We start from the raw sequence: 16,371 nt of genomic DNA on the forward strand, positions 1-16,371 counted from the left end.
GCACGCATGCCGCGGGGTGTTATGGGTAGGGCGCCGGAGGGCGCTATTGTATATAACTCTTAGCGAAAATACCTGCCGGTAGGGGGAATATGCATAAGTAGTGTTGCTCTACAGGTAAGTATTCGTTCGTAGACCCCAACCACACTTCTGTGGGGGGGGGGGGATTTTGCCACCTTCAATGCAAAGAGAGCTGCAGTGTTCAAAATTGAAATCACTATTATTGCACATTTTTTTTAGTTACCAGGTTTTAATGATGATTATTATTATCATTATTATTACAAGGTTGTTTTAGATCTGGGAACAACAGATTCTGGAGGTTCTGAGACAGATCTTGGTAAGAAAAGCATTATTTATTGATCATTCACTCTGTATTGCAGTTTATAGTCCGGTCAATTTAAGTTCAGACCTAAAACAAATTCCAAAGGAAACATTCAAGCGTCAAACAAATTGAAATAAATACACAAACAGCATGTGCAAAATGTAATTGTTTCTCTGGAGAGGAATGGTGTTTTTCAAGCATTTTTTTGAGATTAAAATTTGGGACGTTTTGTCCTCCAACAATTTGTCTGGTGACTTGCTTCGATTTGCATGCCTATATAACAGTGGCATATCCAGAGGGGGGTGCAGGGGGGCACCTTGCCGGCGGAATTTTTTGTACAAATATTTGTTTTCAGAAATTATTTTCAAAAATGGTTAGAGAGTTTGGACAAAAAAAGAAAACCTGTTAACAAAACATTACAATGCCCCATGAAAATGGGCATGTAATTTGCAGTCTGAATAATAATTGTCAGTTTTGAAGAGCGCCCCCATTTGGAAGATGGGTACCATTCAATGGGTGCCTTTAAAAAATTTCGGTGTTTTTAAATTTCAAAAAAAAATTAGAAAATGTGGGTGGGTTATTGAAATATATTGAAATTTTTGTTAACGAAATTCACTTTTTCAATTACAAAGATAGAAAATAGCCCTTTTGACTTGCCAATTCACCTCTCCGTGTTCTGATTCGTAAACCCTTTGCCTGTACCGTACCGTACGGGTACAGTATGCATCCGGTACATGTACAATGTATCGTGTATTGTGTATATATCCATCGAAGCACCATAAGCATGGGGACCAGTAAAGTTAGACTTAAACATGCGTAAAATCAGTGCGCCGTGCAAATGGAGCGGGATACCAGGTTCATTTTGTCTTAATACACGCCATGAGTGTCCGTTACGAATCGCGACAACAAAATAAACCTAATTGTGTTCAAGACTACTTAGGCAACCTGCATGCAAGCGCATGGTCGTCGTCATCTGGCTTTCCTCGAAACGAGGAGTTGTTCGCTAAGATCTCTCTTCAGGTTCCTTCTTTGGTCCGCATATGGCTGTAGAGCCCCAGATGTGAGCGGATTAGGCGGCCGCCTCTAGGACAGTTCAGCTTAGGTGGTGATCTGGGGATGCTGGCCATGGGCGTCGCCAGGATTTTTTCTAGAGGGGGGCAAAAAAAATTTTTGCCCAAAAATGCGTGTATTTCTCAACACATTCTCGATTTATCAGTTTAAGAGGGGGCAGGGACATTTTGCCCCCCCCCCCCAACTCATTAAATTTACACCACTTTGTCGTCGCGCCTCTTTTTCTTTTCTTTTTTTTTCTTTTTTTTTCTTCCTTTTTTTTTTTTTTTTTTTTTTGCTTTTCCAGGGGGGGGCAAGTGCCCCCCCTTGCCCCCCCCTCGCGACGCCCATGATGCTGGCCCTTTCCTTCAGCTTTCGGAGTTTGTCTTCAAGTGAGGCAATCCTGGACTGTTCGAAGTGCTTAACACCAGCATGGATGTTGCTACGCCAGGAGGAGCGGTTGGCGGCTAGGGTTTCTCAGTTGTTAAGACCACACCGTTTGAGGGTGTTCTTGAATAGATCTTTGAGGCGTTTCCGAGGCCCACCGCGTGGTGGCTTCCCTGACGTCAGCTCGCCATAGAACACTTGCTTTGGGAGGTTGTTATTTTCCATCCTCTGAACATGACCAAGCCGTCTAAGCTGATTGCGAGCTACGATGGCCTCAATGCTTGGGATGTTGCTAAGAGCATGGACTTCAGAATTTGTGACCTTGTCCTGCCAGCTAATACCAAGAATAGCCCTGAGTTTCCGTTGGTGGAATTGTTCAAGTGCACGTATGTGACGTCGGTAGAGAGTCCAACTCTCGCTACCGTACAGGAGGGTCGATACAACAACTGCTTGGTAGACCTGGAGCTTGGTAGAGGGTTTCAGACCATGTTGCCCAAATACTCGATGGTACATACGGCCATATGCACCATGAGTGGCTTGTATTCTGTTACTAACATCATCATCAGCGTTGCCCTTTGAGTTCAGGATACTGCCAAGATAACAGAAACGGGTAACCTGTTCCAGCGGTTGGCCTTGGATGGAGATTTCAAATGGCTCGAGGTCATGTGTAGGGCTAGACAAGACAAAAGTTGTTGTTTTTTACAGCGAGCTGATACTTATTTTTACCGTTTAGAATGGACTCAAGAGTTTTACGTGTTTCCAGGTGGATTCCCTATACGTACGGGAATGCCAGTGGGTCGTCTTGTTGCAAAGGTACTGTATATGGACTGCAGCTGCATTCCGCTGTCACTGAACTGGACATTCGTTATGTATTTTATTGAATGGAAAATCAATATTTTAAGATCGAAAATTTAAAAACATCGAATATTTTGAATGGCCCCTTTTGCCAATGACCTGAATTCATCACAAAATTGGACTCTGGCCTATTGGCGTAGACACTTAGATTTTAACTTTAAATGGATCTCTTTGTGTTTATCATTGCCTGGCCTAGTTTCAAGTAGACTTGTTTATGCAAAGATTTTCCATGAAACAAATGATTTATTGAGCAGAAAGTGATTTATTTTTACTTCTTAATAATTTGGGCATACAAAAATCTCAAATTTCTTGATTTTTTCCAAGAAAATATCCTATAGTATTTGGCGACAGCGTAAATTACCATAAATTGTAATAATTGGTGTCTATAGAAAAGTCGTCGGCTGTGATCAGTCGTGTCTGAAAAATTGATGATGAAAAATTAGTAGCGAAAAAGTGAGTAAAAGCACTTTTCCACTCCTTTGATGAAATTAGATTTTCAGTATGTTAAAAAGTGATATTTCCTTAGCATGATAGCATTAACATAAATTATATTGCTATTTGTTCTAGGTCAGTCCCTGTTTTATTCTAAATTGATCGGATTCTTATATTTGTCAGTTTTTACTTTCCCAGATTTAGTATTTGCAGACCTGCCAACTGGTATGATTCTGCCATATTTCGTATGGGAATTTGTTGAAAATACGACCGTACGATTTCCCCCCATAAAATACGGGTTTTACTCGGGTGTTATGACCAGTAATGTAATGATGGATCAATAATGTAATAGCGACCAGTAATGTAATAAAAATTGATCAGTAATGTAATATCAACTAGTAATGTAATAACTTTTGCCAGTAATGTACTAATTGAAGTGACCAGTAATGTAATAAACATTGACCAGTAATGTAATAACAAAAAAATGACCAGTAATGTAATAGAAAATTGACCAGTAATGTAATAACCATAGAATTCTTACTATTTTGGAAATTTTTGGAGGAACTTTGTATTTTGTGCGAGTAATTTGACTATTAATGTACGAGCAGTTGAAAATGACCGCGTGGGTTGATTACTTATTTGGATTTTGAAAAGTTGGCAGCTATGTAGTAATGTAAAGCGCTTTGATCTTTGTTAAAAACGCTATATAAGAACCTGTTGTTATAATTATTATTATTATTATTATTATTTATTCAACGGTTGTATCTTTATGGTGTGTGCACATCTTTCCGTAGTCCATACAATGAAATAACAGTTGTGATGGTCGTTTTAATAGCAATGATGGCCATTATAAAAATAAATATGGCTGCCAAAACAAGTGGCTTTTTATTATCACTGTTCTTATTGGAGTCCTTGACACAGAAACCATGGATGTACAGTCGCCTACAAATATCAGAGCCCAGGGTATGGGCAGAAAAAAAGTGCTTGGCTGACATTTTTAAATTTTGGCGGCCATTTTGAAATTTTGGCGGCCATTTCGAAATTTAAGATGGCAATCCACTTCCAAACGATCCAAAGGTGTTACCACTATTCTTATTTGATTCCTTGGCCCTGAAAACATGGGTACAGACATCAGAATCATGCCTCTACGGCTCTCAGAGACCAAGATATAGGTAAAAGTAGATTTGCGTGGCGGCCATTTTGAAAAATGGCAGCCAGGCAAAAACATCCCAACAGTTTCCTTGGTAACATGTAGAATCTCATTCAGACGGGTCATCCAAACAAAATGATACCACTCGCGGAGGATCGGGGGGGGGGGGGTGCACGGGGGCCCTCCCAGCCCATGCATGGACTCAAGGACAGTATGGTTTCCGGATTATAACTTCACTCTGGCTGAGGGGTTTCAACAGCAACGCTGTTATTTTTTTCAACATTCTGGTTTCCATCATATAAGTAGGCATTTGTGCTCTACATCAGATGAGAAAAGGTTCTCATAACGCCAAGCCAATTCTGGCTTCTGCAGCTCTTGGCGGAGTAGGCAAATGTTATGAAATCCATGGCCAAGCATCGCAAGTCCTTTCATGCCGACCGCGGTCAACTCATTTGCGACATTTACACTGACATTAACACAGCATTGTCGTTTTCCTTGTAAAGTGATTTCAGTACTGCAGTGTCACAGCATAATGAAGGGAGTTCGATCCCAAACTAAATCAGGATAAGTGTGTTGGAGGCTGCCCCAGATGGAATCACAGGGAATCACCGGTTCAGTTCAATTTCAGCGATTAATAGAGAATTTATTCAATCATCAGTAGAATTAAGTTAATCAGGCATACATCAGCAAAGAGTAGATATCAGCAGAATAACAATGAGTGAATCAGTTGCAGTTAATTGACAGATGTTGATCCCAAAACTCCCCCAGTATATGTGCTGGTATGATGTGTGGATCCCGTAAAAGATGGTACACGAAATAAAGATGAAAAGATCCTCAGGAAAAAGATCAGGCTGGACACACCACCAAGCGTCTCTAAAATATTATTGCACCCTCAACAAAATGCTGTTACGGATTAATTACACCCGTAAATTATACGATATGCTCAAAGGAACTTCCACTTACGCATAATTGTAGTTCTTATACAATCATAAGAAGAAAATGTAGAAGAAAAACTTCTAAAACTATGGACCTACTTGTTTCTAGAGCGAAGGGACATTAAGTTAACAAGTGCCACATTTGCATAGGTCACACGTAAACAACAACATAGGTCAATCTAAATATAACCCTGTATCCGGGGAGCCGGACAGTGGATGGAGGTTACGTGCCCCCACACTTGTTTACATGTTTCTGTATGCCATTAACTATTGTCGTGAGGCAGCAGCCCGCTTTAAAGACCGCAGTCTGAATGATTTTCATTCTCTCATCGAACTTTTTGGTCTGATGTTTCAGTAACTTGTGCACAAGTTCGTCAGTCTCAACTTGGCTGCAAAAGTTCCGCGCAATTCTCAGGGCGCTTTATCTCCCCTGATTTCTTGTGAAACCCTTCATAATCCATGCCTTTCTGAAACATTTTGTTTACCCCATTGGCTAGGGAAGCAGACACAGCTTCACATGTATCATCTTTTGGAGTCATAAACTCCGCGAGATATTCATTGAACTTGCTAACAATTGGATCCACATCGGTGGCAGTGCTGTCCTTATCTTTACCGCTGTCGTCCATGTTGTTTACGTTAGCGATGCTCGCTCACTTTGACCCTTCATCGTCATCGTGCGGCTTCGGTGCCTCCACTGCATATTCCTCCGCAGAGTACTGATTACCGCCATAGTAATCGTCCCATTCGGTATCATGGGCCGGACAAAAATAGTCCGTGTAAGGGAAGGCAGCCGGTTGAGAAATTTCACGTTCGTTCTCCATTTCGAACTTGTTTCATGTCCTTCACCTCTTTTGTCAAATCTGTCATAGTTTTGGCCAGCTGGCTCAAAGTTGCCGATATTTCAGTGTTGCTGGGACTCATTTTTTATGTCCAACTTGATGTGTAGTTAGATGTGGATTCTTTTTGGCCACATTTCCTGTGCTCGACCTGGGAACGACATTGTCTTTTCCTGTTTTTGTCTGGTTCTTTTTTTATGCACCATTGGCTGCACTCTTATCTATATCACCCTTCATCATTGGTGAGTAGGGATTTTCTCAGTTTTACGGCCAAAAAACGTTATATTTCTGGCACTTCTGTGCCCAATATTGCTTGTGGTCTCAGGCAGTTTTTAAATTATAAAAAAGTGTGTATCTTTGGAAAAAATGTGAGTTTCAAACTCATTTCTGGGGCAAAGTCACAGGATTTGGGGTGGGGTGTCCGCAAAGCAATATATGCCCTGGAAACACGAATACGGATAAACTTGGGACCAACTATGTATTTTCTTGTTTACCCATCCTATCAGGATTGTAAAAAGTGCAAACAGTTCACAACGGGACCATTTTTGAGAGAGCAGTGGCCCAAAATATGAGTTTAGCTGTTTCTCAAAAAATTAGCTCCCAAAATATCAGGTTTTTTGAGCTGGAAGGCAAAAATACCAGCTGTGCAACTTAAGAGCATCATTTTCGGATGTCCCAAGGTACCCTACAACAGAAAATAATATTAAGATTAATCATAAAATGTTGCAATTAAATGGCCCTATCCCAGGGACTATTACCTTCCAAAACGAATGGAGATTATCGCCTCCAAACGCTCCATTCGTGCAAAAAAATGAAGCACTAGGACAATAGGGGGACGTTACAGGTGGAGTTTAACCATGAATATTTTCCAATGGCACACCAATTGCTCATGTGAAACCTAACTGTTGAATTGTCTCTTTCAGGGCTTGTTCCAAGTGGAAAACTGAAGCTGTTAAAAAGTTCTTCTGTTGTTTTGGAAAATCAAATCAGGTGTGTAATAATGTTTTTGTGAATGAGCAGTTATTTCAAACCAGCTGTACATTTGCACAATAGGGACCATCAGAAAAGATGTTGTTTAGAATATGTATGTGTGGTTAGTTTATCAGGCACACTCTTTGCAATCACATCATCATGCTGACATCCACAGCAAGTTTTTCCCAAGCCACAACTTGAAATCAAACCACAGTTAAGAAGCCATTTTTTAAGTGTCGAGGGAATTCCCCAACACTGTTTTTTAGATTTTAAATTATCGGTATGTTGTAAGTTTCAGCATTATATATGTGTTCTGTGAACTTTAAACTTGGTAATGACATGAAGCTGGTTTCGACATGTACATATTTGTATGACACTAGAAGGATGCTGTGCACCCGCTAACTGGGTGGAGTCGTCTTACGTTGACCTCAATTTGCATGTTGACCCCAAGTGGGTGTGGTAAACCTTGGTGAAGCAATTTTGCCACATTTTTCATCATGAACATTAATTTTTGCATAATAGCAATATGTTTTGGGGTCTTATCATAGAGATAATGTTGTAATATTTAACTATTCAAAGTCTCCAAGAAACAAATTTGCCCAAAAAGCAAAACAAAGCAACTAAATCTTTTTTTTTCACAAGCCAATTGTTACTTCAGAGGACAGTGAAATCGGAGTGTATATATATATATTTTCCATCAGAGGAACCATTGATAGTATATAACCAAGCCTCTCAATTAACAATTGCATTTTGTGTTTCTACACACTTATTAGGCCTTTAAAAAAAGACACAGACATCAGGCAGGCAGACAAACATCAGACAGACAGACAACATAGGATATTTTAATATATGATGATAAGGTTATGAGAAACTAGGACAGTTTCAGCTTTACATCATAATGAACGTGAGATCCTTTTAAATGTCGATGTTTTGTACTACTTGGACAAAATGTCATTGTCCCACACATAATGGCATTACGGTGCATACTGAAATTATGAATATTATGCATGATTTAATCAAATTAGGTTAAAAACACATCTATCTTTGATGTGCCAATTGGAGGTGCCCTTCAAAGTGAAGATGTCAACATTTACTGACTGTGAAGCAGAAATTTGTTGTCCTGATTAAGGGGCCGTGTTTATCATTGGTTTTAAATACTTTAAAACCACTGAGGTGACTTGGAATGGGTAAACTATCACAGGTATTTATAAATCATATTTTGTTCTTATATGCAGGGACATGCCACCAGCTCAACGAGCCAAGAACATGAAGTTTTCTTTGAAAGATCCAACCCAATTCTTTATCGCAACAGATTCAGTAAGAACTCTTTAAACTTTGAATCATTTTAAATGATATTGTTTTACATGTACTGATATCATCTAAGAGGAAATAGACCAGAATGTTCAGAATTGCTTTCTAAGGTTCTCCAAAATAGTCCAAATGACAGGAGATACCCCATCGGGAACTCAGGTGATCCAAATGTTTTATATGTTTTCTTTACTCAACTTACCTGTAGAGCCACTACATTTACATATTCCTCTTTACCTGCTGGTTCCTTTTCTTGAGTTTTCACAATAGCACTCCTATATGACAACCCATACTGCCTTGCTGCATGTCTGACATCTTGGCTTCTTTCCTCTTTTCTCATAGTGACTGTGCAGATAATAAAACTTTGTACGGATAAGTTTTTTGTCCAAATAAAAAATAAACTTGTTATATTCTTTGGTTCGAGTCATGGAGTTAAAAAAAATGTTGCGTTAGAAGGGTGTTTCGATAACAACATCTGTCTCTTCATTGTTGAGTCTGGCAGAGAGTATGGCTGTCCTTCCCAGCAGAATTTTTCCCAATGCCCAGTGTCTGATTTTAATGGCCACTGGAGACCCTGCAAGCTGGGAACAGGACTTTTTGCCAGCTCCCTGCCCGAGCCAATGCTGTCAAATAATTCCATTGGATTTGAAGAAATCTGAGACAACCAAAATATATCCAAGGTCAAAGTTCCAAGATTATCAATACACTCAAGTGATGATTGTCAATTAATTCAACTAGACTTGAGAATTGGAGACACCAAAGGCTATAATTGCACAAATCCTGAAACTGAACCACTAAAAACACTCCTGCTGTTTCACAGACAAATTGATCCAGCTTGCTCAAAAACAAATTGATCCCGCTTGCTCAAAGTGCTGTGACAGAATGACACACACAATGCATGTGCTTGCATTGTTCCACTGTTGCATATCATTAGTGCTTCAATCTTTTGTCTGATTGATCAAAACTCTTCGCTGTGATTGGTTAATTTTTTTTGCTGTGATTGAATGATTAGTGCTAGGCACAGGCGTAGCCAGGAATTTGGAGCAGGGGGGGCCAAGTCCGACCGGCCTGTACAAACCCCCGCCCCACCAGGGGCGGAACTAGGATTGTCCAAAAAGGGTGTGTGTGAAATGTAACCATGGAGGAAGGTTAATTCCTTCCTCCATGATGTAACCAGCAGCAAGTGATGAAGGCAAGTTGTGTTGCCTACACCGAAGGCCAAAGAAGGGGGTGACGAAAAGTAATGCGTGGCGTGGGGTCAGGGGCCCGCTTAAGGGCCCCGGAAAATTTTGGATTCTAGATGTTCTACATGGTGCGATCTCAGGCAATATCTAACCACTTTAACCAATTTATTTCGTAAAAGATCATCATTTAAACATCGAGTTTGGAGTCATTGAATCAGCTATCCTGAAAACTCTAAAATCAAACTGTACTTTACAAGATGTATTCGGGGATGAAAAAAGTGGGTGGGACAAACGATACGATACCCCAACTTTTAGCAGGGGCGTGAATCGCTTCTCAAAAGTGGGGGGACATACCTGGATCAGAACTAATGCGAGCGCGAAGCGCGAAGCCCTTACTGCGTGGGGTTCGGGGCCCCGAAAAAATTGGATTCTAGATGCTCTGTGGTGTGATCTGAAGCCATTTCTGACCACTTTAACCAATATTTTCTTAGCAAAAGAAAATAATTTGAACATCGTTTTCGCGGTTGGAGTCATTGAATCAGCTATTCTGAGCTAGGCTTTGGGTCGCGGCCCCCCAAAAAGTTTGATTCTGTAGATGCTCTGTGCTGCGATCTGCGGCAATTTACTTTAACCAGTATTTTCTTAGCGAAAGATTATAATATTATTTAAACATTATTTTCGAGGTTGAAGTCATTGAATAAGCTAGGCCTATTATATTCTCAGCTAAAGGCGTTGGGTTCGGGGCCCGCTGAAGGGCCCCGAAAAAAAAGAAAGATTCTAGATGCTCTGTGGTGCGATCTGAGGCAATTTCTGCCTACTTTAACCAATATTTTCTTTGCAAAAGATAATAATTTAAACATCATTTTCGAGGTTGAAGTCATTGAGTAAGCTATTTTCAGCTAAAGGTGTGGGGTTCGGGGGCCCGCTTATTAAGGGCCCCCAAAAAATTTTGATTCTAAATGCTCTGTGGTGCCATCTTATGCATTTTCTGACCACTTTACCCATTATTTTCTTAGCAAAAGATACACTGCATATAATAATAGGGCCCTGTAAATGAGACACTAGTTCAAAAATCTGGGGGGGGGGGACATTTGATATTGTGTCCCCCACCCTTCAAAAAGTTGGGGGGGGGATGTCCCCCTGTCCCCCTCCCAGGATTGACGCCAATGACTTTTAGACATGTGCAATGTTCAAGGACATGTCTCCCCCCCCCCCCCCCTCGATTGACACCCATTCCAAAGGCTTGTCCGCCGTGCGTCCTGCATGCTATAGAGAGGGCTGGGTGCATTTTCCTGTGTAATGTACAACATATTAGCATAGGTTTCGTCGCCACGCGATGTCTTGTCGCAGTTCTTGATCCTGTCGCTTTTTTATTTTCGTAAGGCTAAAAGTATGACAGACCCCCTATTGTCTTGTGTGCAACTAATCCTAGTAGGCTACGGTCTGACGTGAACTGCCGTATTAATAATTGTGTCTCTACCTTCCCTTTCTTCTCTGTTTGGGTCTCTCTCCCTCTCTACATCTTGCTTTTATTTTTTGAAGGGAAAAAAAGGTGCCCCACGCCCCACACCCCCCAGATCACCAGCGAACATCTTGTTGCCTGCTTTGGAAATGTCTAGTGGACTTTGTTAATTGGGGAAATACATTTTTCTTTTGCCTTCGGCAAAGTAAAAAAACAAAAACATGTTTCTCGTACCCACCCGCTTCCTTTTTGGTGGCCGCCTGGATTTTTTTATTATTTTTTACTTTTGAAAAAATTCAGTAAACAAACACCAAACACTAGTCCACCAACTCATAGGAAAATAAATACCAATACCAAATACAACTCTAAATGACACTGTAAATATGTTCAGTTCTCTTGTCCGACTTGTCTTTCTTTTTAAAAGTGTCTTTGAACTTTGGAAACACCAATGGTTGCAGGAAATTTTAAAATGGCGGCCATCTTGAAAAAAATAAAAAATAAAAAGCCCCTTTTCCTCCTTTTTTTCAAAAACCTGGACGAGAAACATGTTTTTCTTCTTATTCGACCTTATATGTTTTTGATATTCCTTTGTTTTGCCTGAGTTTACATCGTATACAGTATAAGAATTTTTCATTGTATTCAACTTGGTCAAGAACCTGTTTAATACGGCATGGGGTCCGGGGCCCCGCTTAAGGGCCCCTGGAAATTTTTGATCCTACATGCTCTGTGGTGCAATCTGAGGCCATTTCTGGCCCCATTACATGATTTTCGGACAATCCTTGAAATACACATACTCGTATTTCGTACTCGTACTCGTAATTAACGTCGGGTTTTGGTAAAATGTCATTTTTTTTTTTACAGCAGGGGGGGCCATGGCCCCCCTTGGCCCCCCCCCCTCCCCCCCCCTTGGCTACGCCTATGGTGCTAGGATCCTTCTCAGGATCCCAACTTTTGAAATACCCAAAGTTTGTAAGTGTTTTAATTCCACAGAGGGGGGCAGATTGAGTGTATATATGAGCAAATATGCCAACAATTATGAAAGCTGTCGGAGACAGCATAATAAACTACATGTACAGGACAGTGTAACTGAGAAGCAGCAGACCCGTGTTTGCCAAGTATAAAGGATTTTGTCAAAATACATGCATTGTGACAAAATCTGGCTTATTGGCTTATTATCTATACTTATGTTTTTTAATATAAAACGATTTTAAAACTAAACAATTTCTAACTTGATGACTATATACCCACACCCATGTTGTTGACAATATGTCCTTTTTCACTGCTGATATAAAAAGTCAGTTTGTTGAGTACCGTAATTTTCGGAATATAAGCCACGGCTTATACGTTGAATTTGCCCGTGAAAATGTTTACTGCTGCTTATACACAGGGCGGCTTATACACCGAGCCTTGAAGAATAAAAATGAGATTCAAATGTGTATTTATGTACTGGTATAAGAAAAGATCTGTTGCTGAAAATGAATTATCAATCGTTACCGGACTTGAGGTACCGGAGAGTCATTAACAATAAGTAGAAGTACGTCCCAAAAATGTACCAAAAGTGTGGCCTGCTGGCCAGCCATGCGTGAGTACGAGTAAAAGCCGTCTCCGTTGCATGCTGTACATTGATGTGTGGCCCACACCATTTGTGGTAATAAAGGGGTGTACTTTTTCGGTAACAATAATTACCGATATTTTTCCGCTGTTTAAAAAAACAAGACAACATATACCTTTATGGAGTTTTTATGGATTCTTTATTGGACAATCAGTTGTTCAACGTCAAAACATAATTTTTTTCTGAAAATGTATTCAAGAAACGATGTAAATCGCAAAACAGGGGCTAAATCACCCCTCCCTAAATTAATGGATTCGTCCATAAGGAAGCCTGCATCGTGTTGATGGTTTTTGAAGAAAGTACGGTCGAAAACTGGATTTTTTTTATGTTACTACAGTCGTTAGTAATCACAACAATTTGATAAGTTTTGTTGTAAAAAAGGACCTATTTATTCTTAGGACAAAACAAATCAGCATCTGTTGCCACAAAACAAGATTTGTAGTGCTCCAGTCAGACAACACACTGTGGGTTGCATACTCCGAGTGATGCGGGAAAATGTTGTCATTCGCTGACTCACGTGCTGCCGGGCCATGCCCTAACTTTTAGGCAGGGGACCAGCCAGGCAAGCCAGCAGCAATTCCCGGTGTTTATTTCTCATCGTCAATTTCCATATGTTTTTTAACGAGCATCGACCGTAATGTTTTGATATAACTTGTGTGGCCCTCTTTATAGCTTTCGTAGCGTATATGGAACTGGTCCAGAGCATTGAAACCGCTGCGGTCTGTGCGGCTTATACGCCGGTGCGGCTAATACGCCAACTTCAAATCTTAATTTGCAGATTTTCACATGCTGCGGCTTATACTCCGGTGACCTATATTCCAAAAATTAGGGTATACCGTTTTTAAGGTTTTTTTCTCTACTGAGGTCAGGTTTGAGCGCAGAAATGGGTACGATTTTTTTAAGATGTCTGATGGTCGACCATCTGGGGAATTTTATTTTGCTAGTACTCAACTGTTGATAGCGAACTAGCAGGATGGGTGGAGCTGACTGTTTTGTATTGTTTATACAGTGAAATCTTGATAAGCCAAGCTCTGATAACTCAAAACAACTGTTAAGTCAAACAAAGAATCCATTGCCTTTAGTAGTATAACAATTGATATACAACCCTGCTTAACTCAAAAACTCTGGTTAAGTCAAATTTTGAACCTGTTCTCTTGAGGTTTGACTTATGAAGATTTCAGCATTGCAGGTGTGCTTCTAGAGCTGAGAATTTGGATGAAGGCCAGGTGTGTAGCCGAGGGAATTAGTAAATGTTAAGATTTAAACTTACTTGTTAAGAAATGAATTAAAGAACTACTGCATAACCTAATTCCGATTAATGTTAGCTTTCTTGTCTGACCTGTTGCTTGTCAGTATGTTGTGTCAGACTTTCTTTTCTGACCCGGCGTATCGTCAGACCATCTGAACGCGATCCTATTTTTAACTTGCCAGTCTCACCTTTATAAACTGCATTTGCATTTGGCAACGTGCACACATGCACAGCGTTACCAGCAAAGATTGTGCGAGGGTCGAGGACATATCAGGTATTTTATATGAAACTCTGTGTAATTGTCAATATAGGGGAGGAAGGCTCCAGCTAGGGGATAGGGTGCTAGATTACAGTTGGAACGTCCAATATCTGTTAAACCAACAGGTTTAACGAACCATGGTCACCAATATTTCCACGGATAGGGAGGAATGTTTTTTTTGGTTTTATAGTGGGGGGATGGTGATATTGAAATCACTCAGACTGTGGAGGTTCTTTGTAGGCCTTAATATGGTTATAATGTGGTTTTAAATGGCGCGCTCTAGTTCAAAATTTGTGTACACTATTCAAATTGAATCATTAGGAACATCCCGCTCTTAATTTAAAACTTGAAATAAATTAATGAAAGACTTATTGCCGGCCAATGTGCTCGTGCTATGTCTCATTAGAAAGCTCATAACTAATATGTAATGCTAGAATATTATCAAATCAATTTGAAAATCTATTTTTCGAGGTGTCACACCCAAAAAGCACGTATACATTGACTTTACAATTATGTATTTTAGATGAAACTCAGTTGGATCTATACAACAGGGTATCAATCGTACTAATTATAGGAAGGAGGAGGCCAGCCAGTGGGGTTGGGGTTGGATATATTGGGTGGCCAATTTCTGTTAAACCCGTTAACCATTTTCACTTATATTTCCGGGAAAGGGGCAACAATTTGTTTTAGTTATCATGGTGGAGGGGGTGTTTCTCATGGATTAAGCAGAAGTTGATGTCACTATAGGAGTTGGCGTTAATTATGGTGGTGGGGTTGTAGAGCGAAGTATTTCAATGCTTTTTTATTTGAAGAAGAGAGTAAAACTAAAAGGAAGGACATATTGGAACACTTCATACATGAAACACCACATGTTTAGATGTGTTTATTACAAAACTGGCAAAATGAAATGAGGTATGCACAGAATTTATGAGTACTAATTTCTTTACATTCATTACATGGCAGTACCGTACTTTTACAAAACTCAGGGGGCTTCTTGACAATTTTCGGAGCATTTTTTTTTTAGTGAGGGACGTAGGTCTGGGCTTGTATACGCACAATAATTTCATGGAAGACTTTCATGCAAGACAGGCAAAGGTTATTGTACACTCGCATTCTTTTGTGAAAAGTTGTAATCATAAATAATGACGGGCATTGTAAGTCATAAACTTTTCAATGAGTGTTGATGAAAACTGATGAGAAATGGGGTGGTATGCGAGTATTAAGATTTTATTGTGAAATTATGGTTATGTAATTTGATAATCAAAGACATTGGTTTTGTTTTAAAATAAGTTTGCCAGTATAGGTGTACTACATTGATTTCAGTTTTTACACGATTGACACAATCTGCTTCGCCAGTAATTATCTAGTAATTATTCCATTATTATTATTGGGTACAACTAAGGCAAAGACACATATCTATAAATAAAAAAGTATGATTATTTTTGCACCATTTCATAACTTCTAAAAATGAAACTATTTCTAGGAGAAAAAGTTGGTTTGAATGGGTGAGAATGAGATGAGATTCTTGTTTAAGTGACTGGAGCTGGTCTTGTGAAGAGTGGGTGTCATCAGAACAATCCTTTTTGAAAGAGTAAAAGGTTATAGAAAAAAATGAGTAAGAAAGGAGGTGGTGGACTCACTGCAAGTGTTTTCTCAGTAAATGTTTCTACACTGTTTATTTGTCCCTGCTAAATGCAACTTTAGGATATATCCGTTGTTGATGGCTGATAGATCACTGTAGGGAAAAATAGTGATGTCAGGATATGGGAATGTTTCCCTAAAAACATATTAAGTTGTCGCAATAGGCCCAATTAAGAACGTGCTACTAACAGCTTAATGTTACCCCCCCCCCCCCCACATGGTCCCGCATTTTAATGCTTCACCGTGTTCACACTATGTATTAACGTATCATCATGGCTGTGTATGTGCAGCATGACAAGCCTTATCGCAAATATTTAATCACTTCAGTGATTCTGGACAATAGCTATGTGTAAAAGATACCAAGCACTGTGGGAAGGAAAACGGGGCCATTATCTGTGCTGTTTCTCTTCGTACAAATCCAATATTTTCAGTACCTGTACACATCACTTGTCACTCTGTGCTCTGGTCTGAAAATGTATGTTTTTTTCGGGAATGCTTCTATATTAATGTCTAAATGGCTGATGATAGGTCATTGTGGGGAAAAACTATTCCTAGATATGGGAATCATTCCATAATGTCTTGCAATATCAACAACGAATTGACACATTGTTTGTGGTTTAACAGGTTACATTATATTACAGTATTAAAAGAATAAAAAGTACCACATTATTAAAAAAGTATAATTTAACTGTACAGAGGTTTAGTGCATAAAAGCAAACG

The 16,371-nt window shown here is 39.7% G+C and overlaps 1 protein-coding gene across 1 annotated transcript in view; it reads left to right on the forward strand.

The window, feature by feature from the left end:
- Positions 1–262: 262 nt before the first annotated feature.
- The window catches only part of LOC119722046 (cytoplasmic dynein 2 intermediate chain 1-like), a 42,083-nt gene continuing 25,974 nt past the window's right edge, over positions 263–16,371 (forward strand). Inside the window, exons 1-3 of the mRNA XM_038192034.1 lie at positions 263–334; positions 6,888–6,954; positions 8,172–8,253. Of these exons, the coding sequence (XP_038047962.1) occupies positions 8,176–8,253 (78 nt within the window). The 5' untranslated portion in view covers positions 263–334; positions 6,888–6,954; positions 8,172–8,175. The remainder of the gene's footprint in view (positions 335–6,887; positions 6,955–8,171; positions 8,254–16,371) is intronic.

The sequence above is a fragment of the Patiria miniata genome, unplaced genomic scaffold (assembly GCF_015706575.1).
Source record: "Patiria miniata isolate m_02_andy unplaced genomic scaffold, ASM1570657v1 HiC_scaffold_14, whole genome shotgun sequence".
NCBI lineage: Eukaryota > Metazoa > Echinodermata > Asteroidea > Valvatida > Asterinidae > Patiria > Patiria miniata.